The sequence below is a fragment of the Corvus cornix genome, chromosome 8 (genome assembly GCF_000738735.6).
Source record: "Corvus cornix cornix isolate S_Up_H32 chromosome 8, ASM73873v5, whole genome shotgun sequence".
NCBI classification, from domain to species: Eukaryota; Metazoa; Chordata; class Aves; order Passeriformes; family Corvidae; genus Corvus; species Corvus cornix.
In genome coordinates, this window is record NC_046338.1 from 1,109,490 (window position 1) to 1,137,474 (window position 27,985).

Sequence of the window (27,985 nt, forward strand, 5' to 3'; positions counted from 1 at the left end):
GATCTACCAACAAAACCCTGAGTACAGACAGTGCTCCTACATTGAATGGTCAAGGTGTCTTGGAGTCTTTCCCAACTTTCTTCCTATTGCTTTTTGCTTCAGCTCATCACTGGTTTGTGCTTCTACATCTTTGACCTGTCTTTCGTTTTGTTCCTGTCTGTATTTTCATTATCAGTTGTTTCCTTTCATGGCTTATTTGTCCTCAAGTGTTTCTGGCAACTCCCCATCTAGTTTCAGCCGTACAGGATGATGTTCTGCATCCATCATTCCAGGGTAACAGGGGAACAGAGCATGAATCCTTGAGGTATCCAGTAAATAAACACCAGAGACAGAATCCCAGCCTGGTTTGGCTTGGGAGGGACCTTAAAGCCCATCCCATCCCACCCCTGCCATGGCAGGGACACCTCCCACTGTCCCAGGCTGCTCCCAGCCCCAATGTCCAGCCTGGCCTTGGGCACTGCCAGGGATCCAGGGGCAGCCCCAGCTGCTCTGGGCACCCTGTGCCAGGGCCTGCCCACCCTCACTGTAAAAGTCTGCCTAATTCCTGATCTAAATCTCTCCTCCTTCAGTTTAAAACTATTTCCCCTTGTCCTGCTGCTAAAAGGTGATGGCAGGGGGTGATGAGCTCATTCTGGGTCATGCAAAGGACCCTTCGAGCAGACAGAGCTTGGAGCAGGAGGCCAGCAGCTTCCAGAGGGTGGGATGGGTACACAGCATCCTCCTCTGGGAAAGGGAGATAGATGGAGGGGAGCAAAACTGGGAAAACTGCTCAGCGTGAATGACTGTGATGAATTAAACTTGTGCTGATGGAAGAACAAAGCATTGCCCAGAGCCGTGGGGATGGGAGAGCAGTGGGGAAAATGTGATGGTGAGTTTAGGCTGGAGAGGAGAACGCTCCGGGAAGACCTCAGAGCCTCTTCCAGAGGCTAAAGGGGCTCCAGGAGAGCTGGAGAGGGACTGGGGACAAGGCATGGGGGGACAGGACACAGGGAATGGCTTTAAGCTGGAAAAGGGTAGATTTAGACGGGATATTGGGACGGAATTGTTCCCTGGGAGGGCGGGCAGGCCCTGGCACAGGGTGCCCAGAACAGCTGTGGCTGCCCCTGGATCCCTCTAAGTTTCCAAGGCCAGGTTGGAGCAGCCTGGGACGGTGGAAGGTGTCCTCGCCGCGGCAGGGGCGGGCCGGGCCGATCCCCGGGCCGGTGCCGGGCCGATCCCCGGGCCGGTGCCGGGCAGCGGTGTGCGCACGGCGGTGCCAATCGCGATCCCGCTCCCGCTGCCGCTCCCGCTGCCGCTCCCGCTGCCGGCGCGGCCCGGGCGGGGCGCGGGGAGGGGCGGCGGTCACGTGTGGCTGCCCGGTTAAAGCGGCCGCGGGCGGCGGGAGCGGCACAATCACGGCTGGGGCGGCGAGCGGGGCCCGCCCGCTGCCCGCGGCCCCCGCTCCGTCCGCAGCGCCCGGCCCGCGCAGCCCCGCCAGCATGGCCGGGGCCATCATCGAGAACATGAGCACCCGCAAGCTCTGCATCGTCGGGGGCATCCTGCTCGTGTTCCAAGTCATCGCCTTCCTGGTGGGAGGGCTCATCGGTGAGTGCCGGGGGCCGCTTGCCTTCCTCCTCCTCCTCCTCCTCCTCCTCCTCCCGCTGCTGCCCGCTTGTTCAGTGCTGGTTACAGTATCGCTGACTCGCTCCCATGATCTCATTACCCGCTTTTGTAGCCAAGCGATCCCGGCTCCGGGCCCTTTGTGCCCGTCCCGCGGCTGCTGCGGGGGGAGCCGGCCAAGGAAAAGTTTTTGTGTTGCTTTCTCTTTTTTTTTTTTTTTTTTTTTTTTTTTGGCCTGGTTTCAGCCTGGACTTAAAGAAAGAGGGAAGTGGGAAAGCTTCAGTATGGCGACGGATCGCGCAGGGAGCCTCGCGTTTCAAAGTTGGCTTAGAAAATAATAATAATTTATTTTTTTAAAAGGATTTTTCCTCCCTTCTTGGCGCTGCACCTCCCCGTGCCTCGGCCGCGGGAGGAAACCTCGCCCCTTGCCAGAATGAGAACAAAAAAAAAATATTAATAAAAAATCTAGGGGAAAAAAAGAAAAGAAAAAGGGGAATGACTGGTGGGAGAGGGGGTCCCGGCTCTGGGGTTTTTTGGGGGACTCGCCCTTTGTCCGGGCTCGTTTCTGCGGGGGACCTCCCCACTCCCTCCCGATCCCGTTCCAGGAGGGATCGCCGCTCTTCCCTTCCTCCTCCCGGCCTCTCTCAGGACGGACCCCTTCCCTTCCACATCCCGATCCTCTTCCAAGAGGAGCCCCCTCCCTTCCACCTCCCGCTCCTGCTCCAGGAGGGACCCCCCATTCCCGATCCTCTTCCAGGAGAAGCTCAAATCCGCGCGGGCTTGGCCTGGGTTTTCCTGCCCGTGGAAAACCCTCGTGGCTGCGAGCGGGGGATTAAATCCCCTTCCCCGACACCCCTCGGCTCTGGGCCCCCCCGGCTCCGCACGCTGAGCTCCGCACCGGGCACTTTAAAGCCCAGATTTTGTTTATTTATCCCTGAGCATTCCCAAAGGCAGGGATATGGGAACTGGGACACAGCCCTGCGGCGGGGGCTGCCTCCGGCGAGGGGAGTTTTCCCTGCGGGATGGAAGGAGGAGGATGGAGGAGAGTGAGTTTGGGGCAGTCCTGGGGTTTTTTTAATTTTTTCTTTTCTTTTTTTTTTTTTTTTTACTAGAAAGCAGCTGAGTTCTGCGCCGGCTCCTTGGAATGATGGGTTTTCATTTCCAGGGTGGGAATGTTGCCCTTCTGTCCGGGAAGGACTGTCCAGCCCTGCGGGGGCATCCCTCATCCCTAGGGCAGGGCCGGCTCCCCCGGGGTCCATCCCCTTCCTCCCGGGCAGGGTCCGTGCGGGGCTCTTGGGGTTTTCAGGAAGAATCGGGGTCAACACCACTCTGAAACTTTGTTGCACTTCGTTGGGAGAATAAAGTTGGGACGCTCTCCCTGTTTGAGAGGGATTGAAGGAACAGCTCTCACCCTTCCTCAGGAAGCAAATTCCGTGTCCCTGGTGCCCATTGGTGCTTTGCCTTTGTGAACCCTCTAATTACCAGCTTCTAATAACCATAAAATTCCATTAAACATAATTGTGGAAAGCTTCCTCACCTCCATCTCAAGGGATTCACTGGCACATCTTGACTAAAACCCAGTTTTACTGCTCTTGCAGGCCCGAAACCACACAAAGTTTATCAGGATTAGCTTTCTTCCTTCCTTTTTTTTTCTCTTTAAGAGCTGGTTCGAGAGCAGGTTACTGAACCTGCCGCTGATTCCTGAGATAAAATGTCTTGGCTTGTGCTATGCAGAGAAGCCAGACTTTATCTTAAAAGGGGTTTTTCTAGCAGTTTCTTGCTACTAAGTTTAAATAGTTGCTTGTTCCAAAGGCTGGTGTGCTCAGAAAGCCCCGCTTGTGCTGGCATCTGGGGACAGATGTGACAAACAGATGCTTATGGTTGGCTTTACAGGGGAAAGACAAATGTTTCTGTTCAGTTTTGTAGGGATTCAGAGATTAAAGAACTCAAATTCTGTTGGTTCAGTTTTCCAGCTGGTTTATGCCCTGCTTTCTTGGCTGCTGCTGCTGGGCATCCACGATGGGTCTCCCAGGTGGGGCTGGAAAGCTGCATGGACAGGTTGGATGGGCTGGGGCCAGCAGGGACAGGGATTTGGGGCTGAGTTCAATGCCATGCACAAGCTCAGTCACTCCAAACTGCTGGAATTCCTGCGCAAGCTCAGTCACTCCAAACTGCTGGAGTAAATGCATCTTCTGTCTGTGGTCAAGTCCTAGGGGGTGTTGCCCCAAAAGTTCTTTAATTCCTGGAAATCCCCACTTCTGATCTTCCCTCAGATCAAACTGCTCTAATCAATCATCCAAACAGGTTTTTCCTCTGTACCATTCACCCTTTCTGATGCATTTGAGGAGTTTAGAGGCTCCTCCCTGAGCCAGCAGCTCCCAGCCAGCCCTCCTGGGAGCTGGAAATCCAGGGATATTTGGTGCTCATGAAACACTAAGTTCCATGTGTAACCTAGGTGTGGTCCCCAACATCTGGCAGGGTGACACACAGCCTGGGAGGCTAGGCAGCTCTTCCCAGGACCCTGCCTTGTTTTGGGCTCCCTGTATCCCTGGAAACTCTGATCCAGGGGCTTGGGACCGACCCCTTTAGTTGTTCCCAAGCACGTGGTGTTTCCTGCAAGGAATCTCCTTGTGGTGGGCAGTGGGTCGGTGGCCGGCGTTCCGAAGGGACCGGAGCCGTGCTGGGAGCGCTCCAGTGCCACCCCACAGCTGCTCCCAAGGGTGACACCAGGTGGGGTGGGAGCAGAGGTGGCACTGACACAGTGGCCCTGCTCTGGTTTGATGCAGCACACCCAACAGACACCAAAATCCAGTTATTTTGGTGTGCCCAGGTCTAGACAACCCAAAATACGTACACGAGTGGGACAGGGCTGCAAAGCCAAGCCAGCCTTTCCCCTCGCAGGCACTTAGGTCATGTTTCAAAACAATGACTAAGTGCTCTATTTTAACAGATCCCTCGTGCCAGTCCAAAATACCCAAATGCAGCAGCTGGTACCTGATACAACCACCACAGAGCTGATTTTCCTCACATCAGGGGGTTTCTGCCACTGCTGGTTCCCAGCTCGTTTTCAGGCAGTCAGTGTGTGATGCCAGAGTTTTAATGCATCTTTCACATTTCCAACAGCTCTTTTATTTAGCAGTGGGAACCTTATCAGCTCTCAGGTGGGATTTGCTCAGAGCTGGCTGTTGGCAAAGCATGAGATGCATATGGATGGGAGACATTCCCAGGGCAGGAGAGGGTAGCCAGGTGGGGGTCAGGCTCTGCTCCCAGGGAACGAGGGACAGGATGAGGGGAAACAGCCTCAAGCTGTGCCAGGGGAGTTTTAGGCTGAATATTTGGGAAAATTTCTTCATGGAAAAGGTTGTCCAGTGCTGGTGCAGGCTCTCCAGGGCAGAGGTGGAGTCCCCATGCCTGGAGGGAGCTTTGCAAAGCTCAAAAGGGAGAAAACACCCCAAAAGAGAATTTTATTGAGCTGTTTCTTTGTTGTGCTATGGTAATGAACTGTTGGCTCCAGAAAGTGGGGCTGTCACTACTTCAGACCCCATGGAATTCACGGTGCCTGCTCCCTTCATGGAAAACATCTTGTTTAAAGGTCACGCTTCTGGGCTGTGTGTGATGTGTTCAGTTGGGATGCAGCAGTGGGAGACAGAACATGATCCATAAAATTAGTCCTAATGCAGCCTTGTCTCCACTATCCGCTGTAAATGATGGCATGTGTGTATCACAGGAGAATGGGATCCCCAGGAATGGTTTCTGTTACCGTTTGTGAGGAATGAGGCTGATGATAATTTACAGCCATGCCGGCATTCCCAGGAGCCCTGCCTGCTCTGCCTCCTCTGGATCCAGCGTGGCTGTCCTGGGATGCCACCAGGCTTGTGCAGGCTGGGAGCTGTGAGAGCCCTGGACAAGGCATGAGGACAAACCTGACACCTCCAAACCCTGGCTGCAGCGTTGGGTCCCTCAGGACAAGAGAGACCCTGTGGGGCTGGAGCGTGTCCAGGGCAGGGAAAGGAGCTGGGAAAGGGGCTGGAGCCCCAGGAGAGGCTGAGGGAGCTGGGAAAGGGCTGGAGCCCCAGGAGAATTCCTGAGGGAGCTGGGAAGGGGCTGGAGCCCCAGGAGAGGCTGAGGGAGCTGGGAAGGGGCTCAGGCTGGAGCAAAGGAGGCTCAGGGGGACCTTGTGGCTCTGCACAAGTCCCTGACAGGAGGGGGCAGCCGGGGGGGTCGGGCTCTGCTGGCAGGGAACAGGGACAGGAGGAGAGGGAACGGCCTCAGGCTGGGCCAGGGCAGGCTCAGGGTGGATATTGGGGAAATTCCTTCCTGGAAAGGGCTGTCCGGCCCTGGCACAGCTGCCCAGGGCAGGGGTGAGTGCCCATCCCTGGAGGGGTTTAAAAGCCCTTGGGGACATGGTCAGGGTGGCCTTGGCAGTGCTGGGAACAGTTCGATTCGCTGGCCTAAGAGGGCTTTTCCACCCTAAACAATTCCATGATTCCCACAGCTGGACCAGCTGCAGCATCCATCTGGCTGTGCCTGTTACTGGGAATTTTGACTGGGATGTTCCAGTGGAGGTCACCACAACTGCTCCAGGCCAAAGCAGAGCTGGGACACACCGGTGTCATCTCCCGACAGCTGCTGGGGTGGAAGTTGTGTGTATGGAATCTGACTGGATTTATGTGGGTTTGATGCCTCTTGGTTGTTTTGAAAGCAAAGCTTTTGATTACAAATTACCTTCCCCTCTGGGAAGCTGTTGGTGTCCGTTTATAGTTACCTTTGCATCCTAGAATTTTTGTATATATAAAGTATTTTTTAAAGGAAAATAACCCCACATGTCTGTGCAGCAACATCCCAGCTTCAAAAACTTCTCAGAAGGGAATTTTCATTGACTTATTTTTTGTGAGTTACTTTAAAGGTCCTTTCCCAACTCAAACTTCCGTGATTCTAAGGATGCCTTGTCCCAGATCATAGATTCTTGGTTCAGACAAGCCCAGGGAATGCAGGAGAACTCTCTGTGTTGCAGGCAAATCCAGAGCAGGTTCACACGCAGGGAAATGCTGGGAGTCCAGTGCCCACCCGTACACTTTACAAATTTAACTGATTGGAAAAGTGGAGAGATTTATTTAGCACATGAGTCCTCTGGGCTGAGAGGATGGATTTAAGGAGGTGCAGGTTCACTGCTCCCTTCCCTGGTTTAGGCTGGAAAAAACAGAATTGTTGTGACTGGAGGAGCTCAAACTTCCTTGTGTGTCTGGCCTGGAGAGATAATGAGTCATGTGTGGCCATGGCTGAGCAGCTCTCCACAATCCCAGCTCATTATCTAAATGTCTGATTTGGCTCCTGAGCCGCGAGTTTCCAGGATTTCATTTTCTTTCCTGGGATTTCATTACCTTCCTCGGGCTGAGCTGATCTTTTGACAGGGGAGGCGCTCGGATTTCCAAGGTATGGATAGGAAAGAGTGTTTCAGGCTGGGGACAAAGAACATTTTTGTGTGCCTGACTTCCTTTCATCCAGGGCCTCTCCAGGAGCTGGTCGGTGCTCCGTGGCCATGAATGCCAATGGATCCTCTGTATAGACACATTCCTGCAGGGCTGCAGCCTTGGCAGAGGCGCTGGGAGCCGAGGAGAAGCAGACACGAAAGGTCATGTCTGTTTAGTTTAGGTCTGCTCAATTCTTCTTTTGAAGAGCTGTAACTGTAGCTGAATGGGCAAAAGTGCCAGAAATTGAGAGTTCCCAGGCAGGAATGTCAGTGCTGGGGCCTGAGGAGCTGGGAATCCTCTGAGGTGCTGGGTTTTTCTCTTTTCACAGCTGCATCGCTTCCAAATGCAAACTTGGGAGAGCTCAGGTGACAAGTTCAGTCCTCCCGCTGCTCCCCTGTTCTGTCGATTTAAATGTGACCTGAGCACTTCCCAAGCAGTGGTCCTGCTGCCTCCCTGCCCTTTGTGAGGGAAAGCCATTACACAGGAAGCCTTTTCCTTGGTAAATAACACTTACGGCCTTTGAAGTCAGGCTGTAACTCCCTGATAGCCTGGGAAAGCCTTTGAAGGGCTCAAGGTGTCCAGTGGGGAAGGGCCTGGACCAGCCCATTCACATGGAGATGAAATTCCTCACATATCTGAGCACGGGCAGTTTCCAAGGTATCTTATCTTGGGGAGTGTCAGGCTCAGGAGAAAAGCTGCTGGATAACAACAGCTTCTCCTGCTCTTTCGGATCTGTGTGCAGGGATTTCATACCCTGCCTGGGCGTTGCAGGAAATGCATCTCATCCCATTGGAAAACTGACTTGGAAGAAGATCAGGCTCTCTGTGGCAATCAGTAAAGCTGTTCTACCTCTTTTTTTTTTTTTTTTTTTTTCTTTCTTTCTTTCTTTCTTTCTTCTTTTAAATAAAATATTTTTGAATATCCATTTCTGCATTTAGGGAGCTCTGCTCGTGCTCACCTCATTTGCATTCGTTGCTGCTGTTGAATATGGATGTGAATTATGGAGATCATTCATTTAGTTCTCCCAGCAAGTTGTGCCTCATAAGATTTCCCTGCTTTGTGACTTGCCTGGGGCTGAGGGAATAATTCTTTATCTCTGTTCCCCAGGAGCCCTTTGGCTGCTTATCAGGGAGCTGGGAATCCCCTGTTCCCTGAGTTCTAAGGGCTCTGGGCACGGCTGCTCCTGCAGCTCCTTGGGAACTGATTTATTGGGAAAAACCTCCAGTTTGTGCTGCTTTCAAGAGCCTTTGCTGGTAGCAAGGTTGCAAAAGTAACACTGGAGAACAAACCTCGAGGAAAAACACAACCCTTGGGACGTGAGAGTGCCCAGGAATATGTGACTGGGTGGTTGTAGAGTCTCAGAATCCCAGCATGGTTTGGGTTGGATGGACCTTAAATCCCATCTTATCCCACCCCTGCCATGGGCAGGGACACTTCCACTATCCCAAGCTGCTCCCAGCTCCGTCCAGCCTGGCCATGGACACTTCCAGGGATCCAGGGGCAGCCACAATATTTCTGTTCTGATCCAACAAGCTTGGGTTTGATGGTTTGGACAGGCTCACTTTAATGGTCTGAAACAAAAAAGAGAAACCTGTAGTACTGAAAAAAATATCTTGGAGATGACAGAAATATGGGGCTTTAAAGGATTTTGGTCTGGATAAAGCTTGAAGTCAAATATAAGAAAGAAAAACGTTTCCCAAGGGGGAGTGGGCTTCCTGTAGGCAGTGGGCTTCTTTAAATATAGTTATTCTGTGTATAAAAGCTACTGCAATGTTCCAAAAAGCTTTGTGAAATAAGAACTATGAAAGAAACAGTAATTAAAAGGCTCTGTGTCACTCAAATATATTAAACTGGTGGCATCGAGGTCAGGGAAGAAGGAGGCAGAAAAGAAAAATCCATGCTGCAATAAAGACATATTTATAATCCTGAGTGTATATACGGTGTTATTCAGGTTCTGGCTGTTCCAGTTGGAAAAGCTGGGTCTGTCCATGATAAATTAGCTTGTTTATTCCTACCCTGCAGTCGCTTAGGGTAATGAAGCAGAAGCCCTTTGTGTGTGCTCGATGGGAAGTGCTGGCTGGCTCCGAAGGGGGTAATTGAGTAGAAAAGCAGAATGCTCCCGGTGCCGGGAGAAGTTAAATCCCCCCGAGGTCAGGGGGATTCAGGCTTTAATCAATGTGGACACAATGCAATTGAGAGTTTCCAAAGGGCTTGTTTATGGTGCTGGAGCAAGGGTCGGTGGTTAATGGGAGTGCTGGAGGTGCTGGGATGAGAAGGTGCAGGATGTGTTTCCCAAGGTGAGGGCTGGTGGACGACTCAGAGGGGATGGAAATCCTGGAACTTGTGTGCAGGAGGAAGGAGGTGATTGAGGCTTCATCACAGAAGCTTTTTGAAGATCTGCTTAATATATTGAAATTAAAATACTGAGTGATGGTGGCTCTTGCCTGAAACTGGGTGTACATAACATTCCCCCCCAAAAAATGCTAAAAATTGAGTTCACTTGTCTCAGTAATTTTTTTTACCTAAAGATTTAAGTATAAAACCAGAAAAGCAGTGTATTTTTTTTTTCTTTGAGGACTAGCTCCTGAGTGAAGCCCCTTGAATCTTATTTCCTGCTGCCCTGGTGGGATCAGGCCCTGAGCACCCTGCCCTGACCTCCTGGCTGAATGGAAAGGATGGAATTCCGTGCAGGATTGTTTCAGTCAGTGACACACGGCTGAGGTGGCCCTGGCAGTCCACGGGAAGCCCTCCCTGGGCAGTGGTGGCCGCACTGGTGAAGGTGTCCAGCTTTCCAAGTATTTGCTGGCTAAAACCATCACAGGGAGCAGCAGGATCTGCTCTGCCCCTGTAATCTGGGATACACTTGGGATTTCTGCAGTCAGCTGGGCACCTCCAGAGGCCCTGCTGGAGGAGATGCAGAGGCAGAAGGGAAGTTTAGGATAGATACTGGGAAGGAATTGTTCCCTGGGAGGGTGGGCAGGCCCTGGCACAGGGTGCCCAGAGCAGCTGGGGCTGCCCCTGGATCCCTGGCAGTGCCCAAGGCCAGGCTGGACAGGACTTGGAGCAGCCTGGGACAGTGGGAGGTGTCCCTGTCCGTAGCAGGGGGTTGGATGAGACAAACTTTAAGGTCATTTTCAACCCAAACCAGTCTGTGATCCTGTGGCAGTGCTGGCAGTTCCAGCACCTCCTGCCCTTGGCATTTGGCACTGCTGGTGTCCAACCACAGGCACGAGGGGTCTCTGCCTCGTGGCTGTGCCAGCCCCTGGGGCCAGGACTCCTTCCTGGGTGCTCCTGCCTGAGCTGGCTCCCAGAGAGCTGCACTCCAAGTGGCTTCTGCCAAACCTTCCTCTGGAAGCCCTGCTCCTCTTACTGCAAGTGGTACCTGCATTCCTGCAGTTCTCGTGGCAGGAGCAGCCCGGAGCACGAGGCTGATCCAGCGTGTTATGCACACAGAGCTGTTCAATTATTTACAGGCTGACAGAGATCCTGGAATCCATGGAGCTGCTGCATCCCCCAGACTGGGGGTGGTGGGGCTGGGGGTACCAGAGCTGGGGGCAGCGGGGCTGGGAGCAGCCCTTGGCACCACAGCACAGCTCCAATCCCTCGGTGTGAGCTTTGTTTTGCATAGCACTTTGTAATGCTGTTGGCTGACTTGGCTGCAGCTCCACAAAGCATTTTTTTTCCACTTGGTTCAACACTCACTTGGATTTAATGGGCCAGGAGCCAAATCAGTAATGGAAGCCAAGTGCCGACGTTTGTTTGGTGCGCGATTCCCGACGAGGAATATGTATAGTAATTGTCTCATGCTCCTCAAAGCTGTAACTTTGGCAGAGGGGAGGCTGCAGGGAGCATGCCAAGTGTTTAAAATCATAATCAGGCAGTGATGAAAACATGTATTTATGGCTATAATGAGTTGCATCAAAGCAAGAAACATTCGGCTTCTCTGTAGAGGGAACGATGTCTCTTAATTCAGAAATGCCTTCGAAATCACCCAGAATCTGTTGGAGTTAAAGAGCTCAGAGAGCTCGGCTGAAATGCCTGGCTTATTTCACAGCAATATTCCCGATATTTCCTTCCAGCCGCAGTTTTAGCTGTGGTTACTGGGCTCTGCATCGAGGCATGGTGGAGGAATCAACATTTGTTGTAGTGTTTTATGCACTATGGGCACGTCATGAGCGTTCTGTAACCTTCGACTTGCAGCTTCATTTGTGTTTGTTTGTTGAATGCTTCGTTTTATTCTACTTTGCTGTTTCTTGCTGCAGTATTTAGGGTGGATATTGGGAAAGGTTCTTCCCCCAGAGGCTGCTGGGCACTGCCCAGGCTCCCCAGGGAATGGGCACGGCCCCGAGGCTGCCAGAGCTCCAGGAGCGTTTGGACAGCGCTGCCAGGGATGCCCAGGGTGGGGTTGCTGGGGGGTCTGGGCAGGGCAGGGGTTGGACTCTGATCCTTGTGCTTCCCTTCCCACTCAGAACACTCCCTGATTCTGATATCAAGAACTTGTTTGGTTTTCGGGTTGCTTTAACCTCCAAGTGTTGTGTCATTCCCGGGGGACAGCTGTATGCAGCGAGGGTTTGGGATGTGGCAGTGCAACGGATCCACCAAGCACATGTGGATTGAGATGAATGAATCTGGGAGTACTCATGGAATCCTTTCAGCTGGAAAAGCCCTCTAAAGTCAGGGAGTCCAACCATTAACCCAGCACTGCCCACCATTGCTCATGCCAATCCCCTGGAGCCCACCCTTATCCTGGCACCCCTGTGCCTTTGGAGCTGGAAGAAACTCAGTGCTGTGAAAAAATGGAAAAAATGCAGTTTATAAACATTTGGCTTTTGAGTAACTTCCTCCCGCCTGGCGTTGAGTCACCTCTCCCTGCCCGTGGGAAGCTGTGTGGATGTCACCCTGTGCCGAGGTGGCACGCTGGGGAAGGTGCTCCACAGGGTTCCTGGCTGCCATCCCAAACAGCTCCAGAGCTGCTGTGATGATCCTGCTGTGCCCAAATTACAAGGGAGCCAGGGCTGAATCATCTGGGTGTAGCAGTACGGGGCTGGGGGCAGCGGGAGGGTGAAACTCACTCTGGGGTTGTTTTCCTCGTTGGAATGTTGGAAGTTTGTAGGGTGGTGTTATTGCTGCTGGAGGTTTGGGGGGGGGGGGGCTGTGATCTGGAAGGGAAGTCCTGGATTACCTGTCAGAATGAGGGTAGTGACAACATGAAAATCACCTTCTGCAGTCTCATTTCCCATCCCACTCACTGCTCTGGAGGAAACCTTCCTGCCCAAGGAGATGTGTGGCCTTGCATGGTGCAAATCCCCTGGGTAAATCCTGCCCTGCCCTGCTGGACCACGAGGTCTGAGATTAGTTTATCCATCCAGGTTTCTCTGGGCACATGCTTTCTGTGTGGATTTGCTTGAGTGAGCACAGAGGAAGGAAAAGATTTCAGTAAATCAGGATGATTTTGTGTGACTGAGACCGAACCAGCAGATCCCAGCTCTTCAATTAATCCTAATTTGATCCCACTACAAAGTCAGTAATACATCTGTGGATGTAATAAACTTAATTACTTGACTGTGAGATCAAAGAGCTGTGAAGGAGCAGCACTGGGTGCATTTGTTTTAAATTGCCTTCAAAGAGTCGAGTGGGGAGCTGCGAGTTTTGCTGGGGAAACCACTGTATCAGATGTCTGAAGATGCTACAAATGTGGTTCTCTTGCATTCCCAGCTCCCAGCCCCACGACAGCTGTTCCCTACATGTCAGTGAAGTGCATTGATGTGAGGAAGAACCACCACAAAACCAAGTGGCTGATGCCCTGGGGACCCAACCACTGCAAGAAGCTCAAGGACTTCGACGAGGCCGTGAGCCGGCAGATTGAGGCCAACGACATCGTGTTCGCCGTGCACATCCCGCTGCCCAGCAAGGAGATGAGCCCCTGGTTCCAGTTCATGCTCTTCATCATGCAGCTGGACATCGCCTTCAAGATGGACAACGACCTCAGTAAGTGACTGGCACCCCGGAGGTGCTGCCTGGCTCTCATGTCCCAGTGTGCCTCCTCTAAAGGGGTTCTTACCTTGGGCCGTGAGCTGTGTGGGTGCCACGCACAGTGAGGTGGTGCTGGAGCGTGTTCTGAACCTGGGAATTGGTGATCCTGGAATGGTTTGGGTTGGGAGGGACCTCAAAGCCCGTCCTGTTCCTTCCTGCCATGAGCAGGGACACCTTCCACTGTCCCAGGCCCATCCAGCCTGGCCATTTGACAGTTCCAGGGATCCAGGGGCAGCCACAGCTGCTCTGGGCACGCTGTGCCAGGGCCTGCCCACCCTCCCAGGGAACAATTCCTTCCCCATATCTAACTTAAATTTCCCATCTTTCACTTTGAAGCTATTATATAAATACTAAATAAATATACAAAAAAAACCCCAAAATGCAAAAAGCCCACCCAAACTCAAAAATAATGCTGCAAAAAAACCTGCAAAACTGTTGAGAGCAGCAAGGGCAGGACTGCTCTGGCCCTCCCTGGAACAGAAGTTGTCCATGTGTGTGCATGTTTTAAAGTGTTTGGGGAAAATCCCTCTCTAACTATAAGCTACAGTGAATAAACAATTTGCTTTCCAGACTGGTTGAGCTGGGGTGTGTGCAGCTCCTGCCCTGGCTCCAGCCTGGCTGTTGGGCTGGCTCCATGTTCAGGGATCTGTGGAGTGGGATCAGTTCAGGGAGTTAGTCAGGGTTAGGAGCTTTTTTAGCCAGCTTTGTGTCCTTGACGCCCTTCCTGCTCAGCATGGAACTGTTCCTCCAGCTATTTATCCCAGAATTCCAGACTGGTTTGGGTTGGGAAGGACCTCAGAGCTCCAGTGCCACCCCTGCCATGAGCAGGGACACCTTCCACTGTCCCAGGTTGCTCCAAGCCCTGCCCAACCTTGAGCACTTGCAGAGATGGAGCAGGGATTATTTAATGCATTATCATTCAGATAGGTTAGAAATGAGATTGTAGAAAGCTTTCACCTGTGTTCCTATCCCTGTAATTATCTCTGAAATACAGAGAGACAAGTTTTGTGCCTTTATTAAGGTCTCACCTCCTTACACTTGGATAGATGATTGCATTAGGGAAACAGCTCTTTATTCCAGGGATTTTCAAGTTGAACCACCGTGCTGGAGTCAGGAGCTGGCTGAGCACTTGGAGCAGGCTGCTGGAATGCTAAACCAGCTCTTGGCAGTATTTCTGCTGCAAGAGCAGAGCCTGTGCTTCAGTTTTGTGCCCTTCAGAGACTGAGTCCTGCGAAGGTGGGAGGTTATTTTCAGATCTCAAAGCAGAAAAGCTCATCTTGGGCCACCCCCTGGGTAATAAAAAGAAGGTTTTGGGATTTTCCAACGCTTTGTGCCAAGCTGAAGGCAGATGTAAATTAAGTGTGAAATCTCAGGAACTAGTAACACATTTATTGCTTGCTAGATTGTGTTATAACAGCTCTTAAGGAAATAAACAGAAGACTTGTTAAGCTGGACTAATTGCATGTGTGGGTCTGTCCCCTGCTGTTAAATGAAAGGGCCTCATTGATCAGGTGATTGGGATCAGCTCCTCTAAAGGGGCAGTGATAAGGATGTGAAATAACCTCATTTCTTCTTTTAAAGCAACAATTCAAGTTTCTTCCCTCTGGGGCTCTGAGCCCTCCAGGCCTCCTCCTGCTGTGGTCGATTCCAGCAGGGGCTGGTCCCAAACCAGGGCCACTCCTGGAGGGCACCGCAGCTGCTGAAGCCTCCGGTCACTGTCCTAAAAACTGTCTTGGAACTACCTCGGATCATCCAGGAAAGCAGCACTGCTGGGAGCTGCACAGGCTTTATCCTCCTGAAGGAGCTGCTGCCTGGGGCACATCCTGCTCTCCTGGCTCCTGCAGCTCCACCCCAGGCTCCCAAGGTGCTGTGCAGGGTCCTGGGCTCTGCCAGTTCCCCTTGGCCTTCACCAGGGATGTTGCTGAGCCACATCAAACTGTCTCCTGCTTTTTCCTCGAAGGCCCTTGGTTGTCCTCTTCCCCTGCAATCCCTAAGCAAGGCCAACGCACAGAGTAAACCTGAGTTTGGTTTTTCCAGGATGCGGCAGCCCTCCTGGGACAGGGAAGCTCAGGGGCAGGGCCTCCCGGGCTGGGCCTGTTGGGAGGTGTCAGTGACTCATGGCTGACTCCTCATCTCCAGAGAGCAGCAGTCAGACCCTGGGTCAGCTCTCCTCATCCAGGTCCTGTCAGTTCTCCTCATCCAGGTCCTGTGTCAGCTCTCCTCATCCAGTCCCGGGTCAGCTCTCCTCATCCAGTCCTGGGTCAGCTCTCCTCATCCAGGTCCTGTGTCAGCTCTCCTCATCCAGTCCTGTGTCAGCTCTCCTCATCCAGTCCTGTGTCAGCTCTCCTCATCCAGTCCTGTGTCAGCTCTCCTCATCCAGGTCCTGTCAGCTCTCCTCATCCAGTCCTGTGTCAGCTCTCCTCATCCAGTCCCGGGTCAGCTCTCCTCATCCAGTCCCGGGTCAGCTCTCCTCATCCAGTCCTGGGTCAGCTCTCCTCATCCAGGTCCTGTGTCAGCTCTCCTCATCCAGTCCTGTGTCAGCTCTCCTCATCCAGTCCTGTGTCAGCTCTCCTCATCCAGTCCTGGGTCAGCTCTCCTCATCCAGGTCCTGTGTCAGCTCTCCTCATCCAGGTCCTGGGTCAGCTCTCCTCATCCAGGTCCTGGGTCAGCTCTCCTCATCCAGTCCTGTGTCAGCTCTCCTCATCCAGTCCTGTGTCAGCTCTCCTCATCCAGTCCTGGGTCAGCTCTCCTCATCCAGGTCCTGTGTCAGCTCTCCTCATCCAGTCCTGTGTCAGCTCTCCTCATCCAGGTCCTGTGTCAGCTCTCCTCATCCAGTCCCGGGTCAGCTCTCCTCATCCAGGTCCTGTGTCAGCTCTCCTCATCCAGTCCTGGGTCAGCTCTCCTCATCCAGTCCTGTGTCAGCTCTCCTCATCCAGTCCTGGGTCAGCTCTCCTCATCCAGGTCCTGTGTTAGCTCTCCTCATCCAGTCCTGTGTCAGCTCTCCTCATCTGCAAGGGTTTTCCTGGGACAGAGGGGAAGGGCAGCCCTGGTAAGATGCCCTGGAAGAGCCTGGCAGGGGCTGAGCCTCCTGGAATACCCCGTGGGATCTGCACCTTTCGGAGGATCAACCAGCCCTAATCACCTTCACCTTGGGAACTCCCTCTGAACTTCCAGTGGTTTTGAAATACAGATGTTTTTGGAATGTTTTTGGAAAACACAGATGTTTAGAAGCTGAGCTACTTCCCTGTGTTTCTCCTTCCCAGAAAGCTGGGAAAGACTCAGAGTGCTCTTCTGAGGAAGAGGCTATTTCTGTGCTGTCCCTGTCCTTTCTTGATGCATTGTGCACTCAATTATTAAAACCCCTTCCCAGAACTGGGAAAGAAGGGGGCCAGAGGAAGGAGATGGAGTTTCTTTGCAGCTGGAAAGCAACTGTGTACAGTCAGAGGGCTGAGTGCTGCAGCCTCCTTTTCTAATTCATCCAGCCTTGGGCTTTTTGGTAGGTTTTGTAATTTTAGGGAGCTGCTGAAGCATGGAAGTGTAATGGAAATAATTCCAGCATTTCTGCTTGCCTGCCATAGGCTTCTCCCCAGCCAGCTGTGTTAGTGTGCAGCTGGCACAGAGCCCCCTCCTGAAACAACTCTGCTATTTTTAGGCCATTGTAATATGAGTGAAGATATCCTGGGCAAGTATTGTCCTAAAAAGTGGTTCATGGAAAAGATCCTGGGCAGTAAAATGCCAGCGGGAAAAATTACACTGGTGGTGCTTGGAGCACGAGCAGGGAGTCCCTCACTGGGGGGGTCACAGGGCTCAAGGCTGGGAAGCCTCCAGGAGTGTGTCTTGTCCTCATTTGGGCTGGAAGGGGCCTTGAAGCCCATCCCGTTCCACCCCCTGCCATGGGCAGGGACACCTCCCACTGTGCCAGGCTAAAAGCCCCGATGTCCAGCCTGGCCTTGGGCACTGCCAGGGATCCAGGGGCAGCCCCAGCTGCTCTGGGCACCCTGTGCCAGGGCCTGCCCACCCTCACAGGGAAGGATTTATCCCTAAGCTCCAATCTGACCCTGCTTCCTCTCAGTTTAAGGCTGTTTAATGCTGTGCAGGAAAAGGGCACCCTCCCCTCCCAAAAAAATTGTCTATTCACAATCTCTGTCTGATTAATGTGAATAAGGCATGAATCTTCTGAAAATTTGGTTCTCTGTCACTGTCCTTATTTGTTCCTCAGGGACAATGGGAGTTGCTGATGGAAGGCTGACATAGGATGATCATGGAATCATGTAGGTTGGAAAAGACCTTTAAGATGGAGTCCAACCACTAACACAGCTCTGCCATCAGTCTGCTGTGCTGAAATCTATGGATATATGGATATATCTATATTTTATGTTGACAGCCCTGAAAGGTCTTTGCACAAAACTCATTTCCAAGGGGAGGTGTCACCCCAACGGAGAGACTGATGGAATTCCAGAGGGAGCTTCTAATCCATTGGCCTGGAAAGGCACACAGCAGTTCATCTTCTGCCTTCTGGTTTTCATACTCGATGGCAGCAGCAACATTTGGACTGCAAAGACGAAATAACTGAAAGCTGTTTTCCTTGGATTTAATCCCAAGCATTCCAGTTGGTTTTATGGCTTCTGAAATGGAGTTCATAGTTCTTTTTAGCCGGGCCAAGTTCAACCTTATGTTCCCATTTATCTGTTTTGCTGGTCTCCTAAACAGCGGATCTGAGATGGCAAATCCATGTTTCATGGAAACCCAACTCCTGGCAGCTCTGGAAAGGGACTGGATATGGATCTGGATGGTATAGATCACATGCACCAAAAATGCTCAGAAAAATCCTGAAGTGTCCACATCAGATGCACAACCCGGCCACCTCCGAAGGGCGTAAAAATAGAACTCCAAACCACAGATCCCATCCACGCCCCTTCCCATCCGGTGGGATGAGTGTGGCACCACGTATTCCCAACAAAAATATAGCTGAAAAGATGGGTTCTGGAGCCATCTCCCAACACTCCTCCGTGGTGGATGGTTCTGGAGCCATCTCCCAACACTTCTCCATGGTGGATGGTTCTGGAGCCATCTCCCAACACTTCTCCATGGTGGATGGTTCTATAGGTTTTCCAGCCTCAGCTCTCAGAGTTTGGTGCCCTACAAAAGGAGGCTGGGCTGTAACATGCACATGCTCGTTTTGGAGCGTGTTCCTCGTTCAGAGCCTTCCCTGGGATCTGTGCCTGGTAAACAGGAGGATTTTCCAGCTGGTGCAGCTGGTACAGACTTGCCTCAGGTTTTTGAAAGTGTTGGTGTGTTGCTCCTTGGCAACCTCAGCTGCAGCTCCAGTGCATGAACTCGCTCAGTTACGGCTCCTCAATGAGCCCGCTCCAGCCTGAACAAGCCTGTTGCAGCCTCATTCCGTCCTGGCAGCAAGGACCCCCTGGCAGTCTCCTGGCAGGAGCACCTTTCCAAGCAGTTGTATCCCAGACTGTCACTGTGAACAGCTCCAGGAGAGGACGAGCTCCTGGCCCCACACGGATGTGTGACCTTGCCAGGCCATGAGCTCTGTGTGTGTCACTGACGTGCGAGTTGGGGCATCTGCAGAGGCAGGAACGAGTCAGGGCAGGTGTGGAGGAGCAGGGGAGGGCTCCAAAAACCTTCTGTAGAACAGCTTAAGCTAAACAAGACACATAGAAAACATCAATGCTGTTGTGTGCAGCTGGTTCCGAGGCTTTTTCCAGCAAGGCCAGCGTAGCTCAACTTCAGTTCGTTAATTGTCTTCATAAAGGAGCTTTGTGTAGTATTTTTAATTACTCTGGGAAGCTTCTGAGCCTCCTGTCTCTTTGCTGTTGCAGAGGAAAACGCAGAGATCACCCTGGATGTGTCGCTGGCCTATCGCGACGACATGTTCAATGACTGGGAGGAAATAGCACATGCCATAGAGATCAGGAAGCTGAAGTGCACCTTTGGCTCTCCAAAAGTAAGGAATTTGGATGACACTGGTGGTGGGGATGAGTGGGAGTTGTCCTCTTCCAATCACAGAACCATCGATTCGCCCTTTCCATGAAAAAATTTCCCCAATATCCAACCTAAACCTCCCCTGGCACAGCTTGAGGCTGTTTTCTCTTGTCCTGTCACTTTTTACCTGGAAGAAAAGGCCAATCCCTCTCTGGCTCTCACCTCCTGTTAGGGAGATGTGGAGGGTTTGTCTTGGGAGCCTGCCATTAAAGCCTGAAATGTGAACCTGTTTGAGGTCAAACCTTATTTACTCAGTGATCCTAAACAATCAAACTTGAGGAAAAATGTCCCTCAGCCACTGTCTCGCACAGGCTGGAATTTGCAAACAGGCCCTGGGTGCTCCCAGTGCTCCCAGTTTGAGGGCTCCGTGGTGTGCTGGTCCCTGGGGGCTGAGGGCCATGGTTCTGCTCCCTGCCCTTCCTGCAGACCGTGGAGTCCGAGGGCCGTCACTACGACTGCGACTTCCTGCCCTTCATGGAGATCGGCAGCGTGGCACACAAGTACTACCTCATCAACATCCGCCTGCCCGTCAACGACAGGAAGGGCATCAACGTGGGCATCGGCGAGATCAAGGACATCCGCCTCGTGGTGAGTGTCCTGTCTGCCCTCTGCCACCCAGGATGTGTGCTCGGGCTCTGCAGCTCCTGGCCCGAGCTCCTCTGCCTGCAGTGGCACCGTCCTGCTTCCCAGGGGATGCCCTCTCTGCCTGCTCTTCTGAGGAGCCCTCCCCAGGCCTCCAGAGCTGGCCTCTTCCATGCCTCCGAGCTGCCTGTGTCCTCTGCTTCCCATCACAGTCTGCCTGGGATGCAGAGTCCTCCTTATGGATAGGAGCTGAGGAGGAACAGGAGAGTTCAGAGGGGGCCTGGTCTGTCCTGGAGTTGTCTGTGGCCATGTCTGGGAAGGCTGTCAGTGATCCTTGCTCTGCCCGCCCTCGAGGCTTGGTGAGCAGGGATGCTTTTCCCAGCTGGAGGCCCTCCCACCCCGGCTGCGGTGGCTGCAGACGGCGGTGGGAGGACGCGTGGCTGGAGAAACATGTTAATGAGCCAGTGCTCTTCCCACCAGGGTGACTTGGCTCCATGAGTATCTCGTTACTTGTCTGGGAGTAATTCCGCCAGCTTTTTCCATGCTGTGTCAGAATTCCCTCTCTTCCTCGCCGTGGAAGCCGTGTCTGTTGGCATTTGTTCTCAGACCTTCTGGAACCTGCCCAGGTGGCCTGGGGGCTCACCCGTTCCCTGTCCATCATTGGCCAAACCATCTTTGGGATGCACTTCCATGTGTGTGCCTCTCCTGACACTGCCATGAGGAGAAGCACAGGATGATGATGTTAAGCCCTGTACCCTGGTTTTCCTCAGGGCATCCATCAAAACGGAGGCTTCACCAAGGTGTGGTTCGCCATGAAGACCTTCCTGACGCCCAGCATTCTGATCATCATGGTGTGGTACTGGAGGCGGATCACGCTGATGACGCGCGCTCCCGTCCTGCTGGAGAAGTGAGTAGGGGCCTGTGGTGGCCCAGGGGACCTCGAACAAGGGGACCCCACTGAGGGGATCATTGTTCCCAGGCAGAGCCCAAGACTGGGGCATAGGAATTGTTTCTTCTCCATCCCCTCCCTCCACCCAGGCACAGTGGGACCTGGAGACCCCACAGCTTCTCTTTTCTTTCCCATTAAACCCACGGAGAAGGAGGAGCTGCTCGGAGGAGCTCAGTCCTAGGGGGTTTGGTGGCAGGAGGTGACACTTCCCAAATGGTGCTGGATTTCCACCTGCTGCTCTCCACGCACAGCTTTGGCTTTTGGGGCTCTGTCCTTCCCTTGCACACTGGACAGAGATGGTGTTTGTGCCTCTCCAGGGTCATCTTTGCTCTGGGAATTTCCATGACGTTCATTAACATCCCCGTGGAGTGGTTTTCCATCGGATTTGACTGGACTTGGATGCTGCTCTTCGGAGACATTCGACAGGGCATCTTCTATGCCATGCTGCTCTCATTTTGGATCATCTTCTGCGGGGAGCACATGATGGTGGGTACCACACCTGTGGGAAGGTGATTTCCAGCCCCGCTTCCAGGAAAACCTGGCAGCTCCCTTGCTGATGGTTGGAAATCATGCTGTGGGGACTTGCACCAGCTGAGGGGACTTGAGGCTAACTTGCTTTTCCTTTTTCTCCTCCTCCCAACCTCGTGATCAGGACCAGAACGAGCGGAATCGGCTTTCGGGGTACTGGAAGCAGGTTGGACCCATTGCTGTGGGCTCCTTCTGCCTCTTCATCTTCGACATGTGCGAGCGGTGGGTGCAGCTCCACTCCCAGGCTCGGCCATCCCGGAGCAGAGGTTCCTGGTCACCTCCTGCAGCAGGGACCTGCAGCACACCTGGCTCTTCCCATGCGGAGCCTTGGGAAAAGATTCTTCCCGCAGAGGGTGCTGGGCACTGCCCAGGCTCCCCAAGGAATGGGCACGGCCCCGAGGCTGCCAGAGCTCCAGGAGCGTTTGGAAAGTGCTCTCAGGCACAGGGTGGGATTGTTGGGGTGTCTGTGCAGGGCAGCAGTTGGATCAGTGATTCTTGTGAGTCCTTCCAACTCAGGATATTCCCTCACTCTATGATTCCCAGGCTGCAGAGTGACCAAGGGGCCCTCTGAGCCTGTTGGCCTCTGATACAGTTGGTGATTTCTCTCCTCTCTGCAGGGGAGTGCAGCTCAAGAACCCCTTCTACAGCATCTGGACCACCGAGGTGGGCACAGAGCTGGCTGTATCCTTCCCCTGCTTTGTGGGAGAGGGAGGTGCTCCCTCCTGCCAGGTGCCTGGGAGGTGTGGGGAAACCCCCTGCTTTTGGGTGGCCAGGGGTGGCTCAGGCACTGCAGGAGATCACTGGGGAACTGAATATGGGAATCACCTGGATCATGTTTTCTAGGATTTCTTGTTAGTTTGTACCATTTTCCCGTAACTTCCTCTGCACAGATGGCCTTTATTATAGTCGCAGGGATCTGCCTATGCCTCTATTTTCTCTTCCTGTGTTTCATGGTCTTCCAAGTGTTCAGAAACATCAGTGGGAAGCAGTCGAGCCTCCCTGCCATGAGCAAGGCTCGCCGCCTTCACTACGAGGTAAGGGCCCTCCTGGTGGCACAGATTCCTTGTTTTTAAAAGATATTTTGGACCTCAGAGTCTGTTCTGAGACCTCCTTTATCCATAATCTCATACTTCCATTTCTCCTCCTCTAATATTAATTTTTGTGCTTAGTGGCGAGCGTTGCTAAGACCAGCTGGTATTTCATGGTGTAAATTCAGATTGTTGGGGTTGGGTCATTTCCTTACAAAGTTGCTGGAAGGTCAAAGCAGAACACATTCCCCCCATTATCCCCGTTTTTAGCCCCTAATTTTGTATATTTTTCTGTCCTACCTGATTTGCCTGCTGCCAGCCCCTAGGAACTCACCCTCAGTGCTCAACCTGCTTCTACAGGGGTGCAAATCTTTATCCCCAAAGTTATTCTGTTAAACCGTGGTCGCTTCTGCTCTAAATAAATCATTATCATCCATCGTGAGTTCACATAAAAAATTTAGAAAATTGGACTTGAGAGAATTTGAAGCAGATACGGAGTGTTTTTCCCTCTAGCAGGAGGCACAGGAGTTCAGCTCATGGTACAGAGTTGCTGATGCAATGCTCCACATCCAGACATCTGGGGAGCACAGATCTGGTGTGGAAGAGTTAAATTAATAGTCCTTTGTTGTCGTGGTGTGGCAGGGTAATTACGCAGACACTGACATTTCCACCTAAATTCCAGAACCAGGCTAAAAAAACCCACGCACTCACCCAAAACCAAAAGAATTTGTAAGTAAAACTGTAAAACCAGTGAAAGCAGGGGTGGTGGGCAGTGGGATTTCCAGCCAAGGAGTTTGTCTTGAAATCTCCATTCTGTGATAGCCAGCCAGGTTTTCCAGACACTGGAATCGCTGCAGCTCCCTCCCAGCCGGGCTGGGGATGAGGATGAATGTGGTGAGACCCCGAGCCCACGCTGAGACACCGACCCGCCACGTGTTTGTTTTACAAGAGCCGTGAGCTGTCAGGCTGTCCCCTCCTGCAGCCTTGCTCACACCAGTGTGCCACCTCTTCCACTCAATTAACTGCTGCTCAATCAGTCACCGAGTAAATGTCATGGAAAGGCAGCGCTGTCCAGACGTGCCCACCCCGCGCGGAGCTTCCGGCAGGAGCGCAGACGTGTGGGGAGCGGAGGATATGGGCTGTGCTGAGCACGGCACGGGAGTGGGTGGAGGTTGTTTTGCTTTGGGGTTTCGTGGGTTGGACCCTTGTTTTATTTTTTATTTTTTATCCTCGTGTCTTGTCTATCCTAAAACCAAAAATGGGTTTTGTGGATTCTGTTAATGTGACCAGTGACATTTCTCTCTAAACAGGGGCTGATTTTTAGGTTCAAGTTCCTGATGCTCATCACCCTGGCCTGTGCAGCCATGACCGTCATCTTCTTCATTGTGAGCCAGGTGAGGGAGGGCTCTGGGCTTCCTGGGAGAGCATCAGCCGCCGCTTCCCAGCCGCTCCCGACGCCGGCTCATCGCTGGTCAGACAGGACTGGCCTGTTCTGAGCACGTTTGATAACAAGTTGCTTTTGAAGAAGTTGTTTTCATTTATTTGAAGCTCTGCCATGCAATTGCTGAGGCTGGAGCCGGCACAAAGGCCCTTGGCTCCCAGCGGCGTTGGGGCTGCGCCGTTCAGAAAATCGGCCAACAGAGTTTAGTCATTTCTGAGAACTCAGCGAGAGGAAAATGTTCTGTTCACACTGAAACACTCGGGTGGCTTTGTGTGCCCACGGAGATGTGACAGCATCCAACCTTCCCTGGGTTGACTTTGCAGCCCTGCTGTGCCCAGCAGTAGCTGTACCTGTTTGTCCTGAGCTCTGATGTCGCCTCCGTACGAATGAGCTTTTATCACTGCTTGAATCATGGAGTCACAGACTGGCTTGGGCTGGAAGGGACCTTAAAGCCCATCTCATGGACAGGGACACCTCCCACTGTCCCAGGCTGCTCCAAGCCCCAATGTCCAGCCTGGCCTTGGGCACTGCCAGGGATCCAGGGGCAGCCGCAGCTGCTCTGGGCACCCTGTGCCAGGGCCTGCCCACCCTCCCAGGGAACAATTCCTTCCCAATCTCCCATCCAGCCCTGCCCTCTGGCAGATGTCCCTCCATCCCTTGGCCCCAGTCCCTCTCCAGTTCTCCTGGAACCCCTTCAGGCCGTGCAAGGGGCTCTGAGCTCTCCCTGGATCTTTTGCTTCTCCAGGTGAACACCCCCAGCTCTCCCAGCCTGGCTCCAGAGCAGAGGGGCTCCAGCCCTCGGAGCATCTCCATGGCTCTGTTTTTAAGCTACTTTAGTTTTCTTCTTGGCCTTTATGCTTTTCTTTAACAGAAAGCAACACTTCAGCCTGAGCAGTCTGTGTATCTTCAAGGAATATTAATATTGATGATATTTTCATGGATCTTGACAGCCCTCAGCATGTAGCAGGTTGGTGCTGTCAGCCTGGCCCCTCCTCAGCCAGCCGTGCTCAGCACATCAATTCCCCCATTATTCACGCTGGTTTTCCTGCTATAAAAGGTCTATTTCTAGCAGTCGGATGTGTTGGGATGTCCCCAGGTAGTGCCCTTTGTGTGCCAATCTGTGCTGAGCACATGGTTGTGGCAGGGGTATCACAGAGCACAGCAGTTCGGTCACATTAAATGAGACATCAGAGTTGAAGGAGTCCTGAGGGAATAATTTTGTCAGGAGCATTTTTTCCCTGCAGACTGAGTCTGAAGTGGAGAATCCCAGCCTGACTTCTGCCTCACTGAACCTGTTACACTCCATTTCCTGCGTCCTGTTGAATCGATGCTTTTCTCACTGATTTGCTGCAAGGCTGTATCTTTATGGAATTTGCTCTTCCTGAGGGCCTGTCTGTGTCTGTTTACTCTGGACAGGTGACAGAAGGCCACTGGAAGTGGGGGGACATCACGATCCAGGTGAACAGCGCCTTCTTTACTGGCATCTATGGGATGTGGAATCTCTACGTGTTCGCCCTCATGTTCCTGTACGCGCCATCCCACAAGAACTACGGCGAAGACCAGTCCAATGGTAAATGTCCCCAAATGACCTGAGGGCTCTCATGGGGACAAAGAGATACAAAGTAGGGGGTGCCCTCTGTGCATTTTTTTTGGCCCAAGTGCACACTCAGTGTGTGAAAAGTTTTGTAAATGATGGTTTGGGTTCCCAAGCAGGCATTTTAATTAATGGCTGGGTTAGGTAGGTTTGACTTTTAGCCAAGGCTGGCTGGAGCCTTTGGGATGGTTTTTGTGCCTTTTAGCATTGCCCAAATGGAACCGTGTAGCTCAGATGGAGGGATGAGGAGTGGAGAAAATATACCCTCCTGTCAGGGAGCTGTGCAGAGCCAGAAGGTCCCCCCGAGCCTCCTTTTTCCCAGGCTGAGCCCCTTTCCCAGCTCCCTCAGCCGCTCCTGGGGCTCCAGCCCCTTCCCCAGATCCATTCCCTTCTCTGGACATGTTCTAGCCCCTCAATGTGTTTCTTGTGCTTCTATTTAAATAACTATAAATAAAATAATTTATAGGAAGGTTGCTGGTCCGTGGCTTAGGCAGCTGAAAGCCTGGAGGGAATAAATAGTCCCATATTTTATTGTGAGACTGCACTAAGGAATACCTTTGTTTCTCAGGTGACCTGGGGGTGAACAGCGGGGAGGAGCTGCAGCTCACCACCACCATCACCCACGTGGATGGGCCCACAGAGGTCTACAAGCTGGCTCGAAAGGAGGCTCAGGAGTGACACGGAGGTGCCTCAGCAGGGACCAGCCTGGGGTGGGGAGCAGAGGACACACGAGTCCCTCTGGCAGGAGACCGCTCTGGCTGCATCCGCTCCTCGAGCACCCCGTCCCTGGTGCATTCACAGAGCAGTGACAGCGAGCAGAACATTTGTAACTCTTTACTATGGTGTAGTTATTCCTGGGGGGAGGGCTGTGTATATTGTGTTACACTCGGGCACGTAAAACCCTGCTGGAAGGGCACTGAGGTTGCAAAGTCGCGCATCCAGATGTGGGGCTGGGGCAGAGCTGCCGTGGGGCTGGTCTGATTTTGCTGTGTGTCCTGGTGCATAAAGGTGCTGCAGGAGCACATGCTCAGTACTCTGGGTTTGCTCCTGTGTGCAAGTGACACAAGGTGTTGGTTGTGGGGGGAGCCTTGTTGTAAAAACATTTAATTCCACCACTGTAACTGTATGGACCCTTGTCTGAGTCTTAGGTGCAGCCCTACAGCCATGCTCTGTCACTGGATGAAGCACAGCTGGGAGAGGAGTACGCTGTTAGTAAGGTTTTAGTAGAAGCAGGGACTGCTTTCTCAGCAGGTTTTACAGCTGTTTGTTGAATACAGGGAATGTCCAGCCTGGATGCTGAGCTGAGTTGCAGGAGAACAGAGCGCTCCTGACTCAAATTCCCAATGTGCTGATCCCGCAGCCGGCTCCTTCCTGTTCTCAGTCCCTTTGGCTTCCCGTGCTTTTGTGGCCTCCTCCACCTTCCCCTTTTGTTATGGTGCATCCCTGGGAGCTGGGCAGTCTCGCTCCATGCACTGCCGGGCTGGAGGAGAGCTGGATTCTTCCAGGGATTATCGGACTTGAAAGAATCCGCTGGTCACGCACTAATGTGGATCTTTGCTTTCCCAGAGCAGACGCAGGCTCTGGGCTCACTCAGCCCCATGCTGGGAGGCCTTTGGCAGAGAGTGGGGAGTGGGAACTGATCCGGGGTGGAGGCTTGAGCTGGACCCTGCTGGGACCAGTTTGGAGAAGTGAATGTTGGGGAAGGGTCTGTGCTGCTCAGGGCACACCTTCCGTGGCCTGGAGCATCCAGAGAGCCTCATGAGCTGGCAGTAGTAAATGTCTGTGTTAACTGCTGGTAACACGTAACTCCCAGTTTTGGCCCTACAAGATAAGAAGCTGCTGCTGCTGCTGTGTGTTGCTGAAGGGTTAGAGAGGAGGCAGAGAGGGGAAACTCCTTCCTGTCAGCCCAGGTACCATCACGATTCCCACTCCAGAATTTATTCATTTACCACAATCCATTTAGTAAAGCTCAAGACTGTGAAAAAAGAGAGGGTGGCACCACAAGATCACCTTGCATGGGGTTTGGTTGCTGGGCACCCCAAGTTGTGCACCATCACATGGGGCTCGTCCAGTCAGGATGTGTCACACCAGACACACTGCCAAAAAGCTGCTCCATGTGTATTAATTGGAGCCCCTGTAGGATTTTCCTAAAGCAATTCCATTTGTTGTGTTCACCCTCACCAGGGTCCCAGCTTCCCCTGCCCCTGGAGGCAAAGCAGCTCCAAGCAGTGTTCCTACTTGGTAGTAGTTACTCCATTACAGAGTGAATTACATCAACGCAGATCCCCGTAACTCCAGAACGTTCCCAGCTGAACGCTCGACTTTGCAACTTTACCATCCCTTTTCCCTTGGGTTCTTACGTGATATTTATGTTGTTCCCATAGCTGTGTCCGTGGGTTCTTTTCCAGCTTAGACTATAGCAGTGCGTTTTGTAAAGGCACCCCACGAACAGGGAGCCGCAGCTTTCAAACCAAATTTTGTGTCAAACACTAACAATTTGTTTACGGGGCACGTGTACGTGTGTGTGTGTGGGTGGGTTTTTTATTTCTTCATTCCTCAGCCCTACTCATGTGTCTCGGAAATAGTCCCTGGGTCTTATTAAAATATATCCTTTCTTTTTGTTTAGGTTGAGTTCAGTTTTTACAGAATGCTTTAAGCAACCTGGAAAACACGTAGTTTTGTTAATTTAAATAAAATATACAATATTGTGGATTTGTTGCTGGAATTTCTCCTCATCTCCAATCTCCTCTGGCAGTGGGA

The 27,985-nt window shown here is 52.5% G+C and overlaps 1 protein-coding gene across 1 annotated transcript; it reads left to right on the plus strand.

Moving 5' to 3' along the window:
• Positions 1–1,412: 1,412 nt before the first annotated feature.
• Positions 1,413–27,937, plus strand: WLS (Wnt ligand secretion mediator). Its single transcript, XM_039556120.1, has 12 exons — positions 1,413–1,584; positions 12,786–13,058; positions 18,941–19,065; positions 19,530–19,691; positions 20,456–20,592; positions 20,952–21,120; positions 21,287–21,384; positions 21,780–21,843; positions 22,053–22,196; positions 23,501–23,584; positions 25,048–25,201; positions 25,794–27,937. The coding sequence occupies exons 1-12, from the start codon at positions 1,479–1,481 to the stop codon at positions 25,901–25,903; spliced, it is 1,626 nt and encodes a 541-aa protein (XP_039412054.1). The 5' UTR covers positions 1,413–1,478; the 3' UTR covers positions 25,904–27,937.
• The last annotated feature ends 48 nt before the right edge of the window (positions 27,938–27,985 follow it).

Coding starts and splice junctions, on each gene's coding strand:
- WLS (XM_039556120.1), top strand. CDS start 1,479: ATGGCCGGGGCCATCATCGAGAACATGAGCACCCGCAAGCTCTGCATC. Junction 21,385..21,779: donor ATCTTCGACATGTGCGAGCG/GTGGGTGCAGCT, acceptor TCCTCTCTGCAG/GGGAGTGCAGCTCAAGAACC. Junction 23,585..25,047: donor TCTTCTTCATTGTGAGCCAG/GTGAGGGAGGGC, acceptor TACTCTGGACAG/GTGACAGAAGGCCACTGGAA.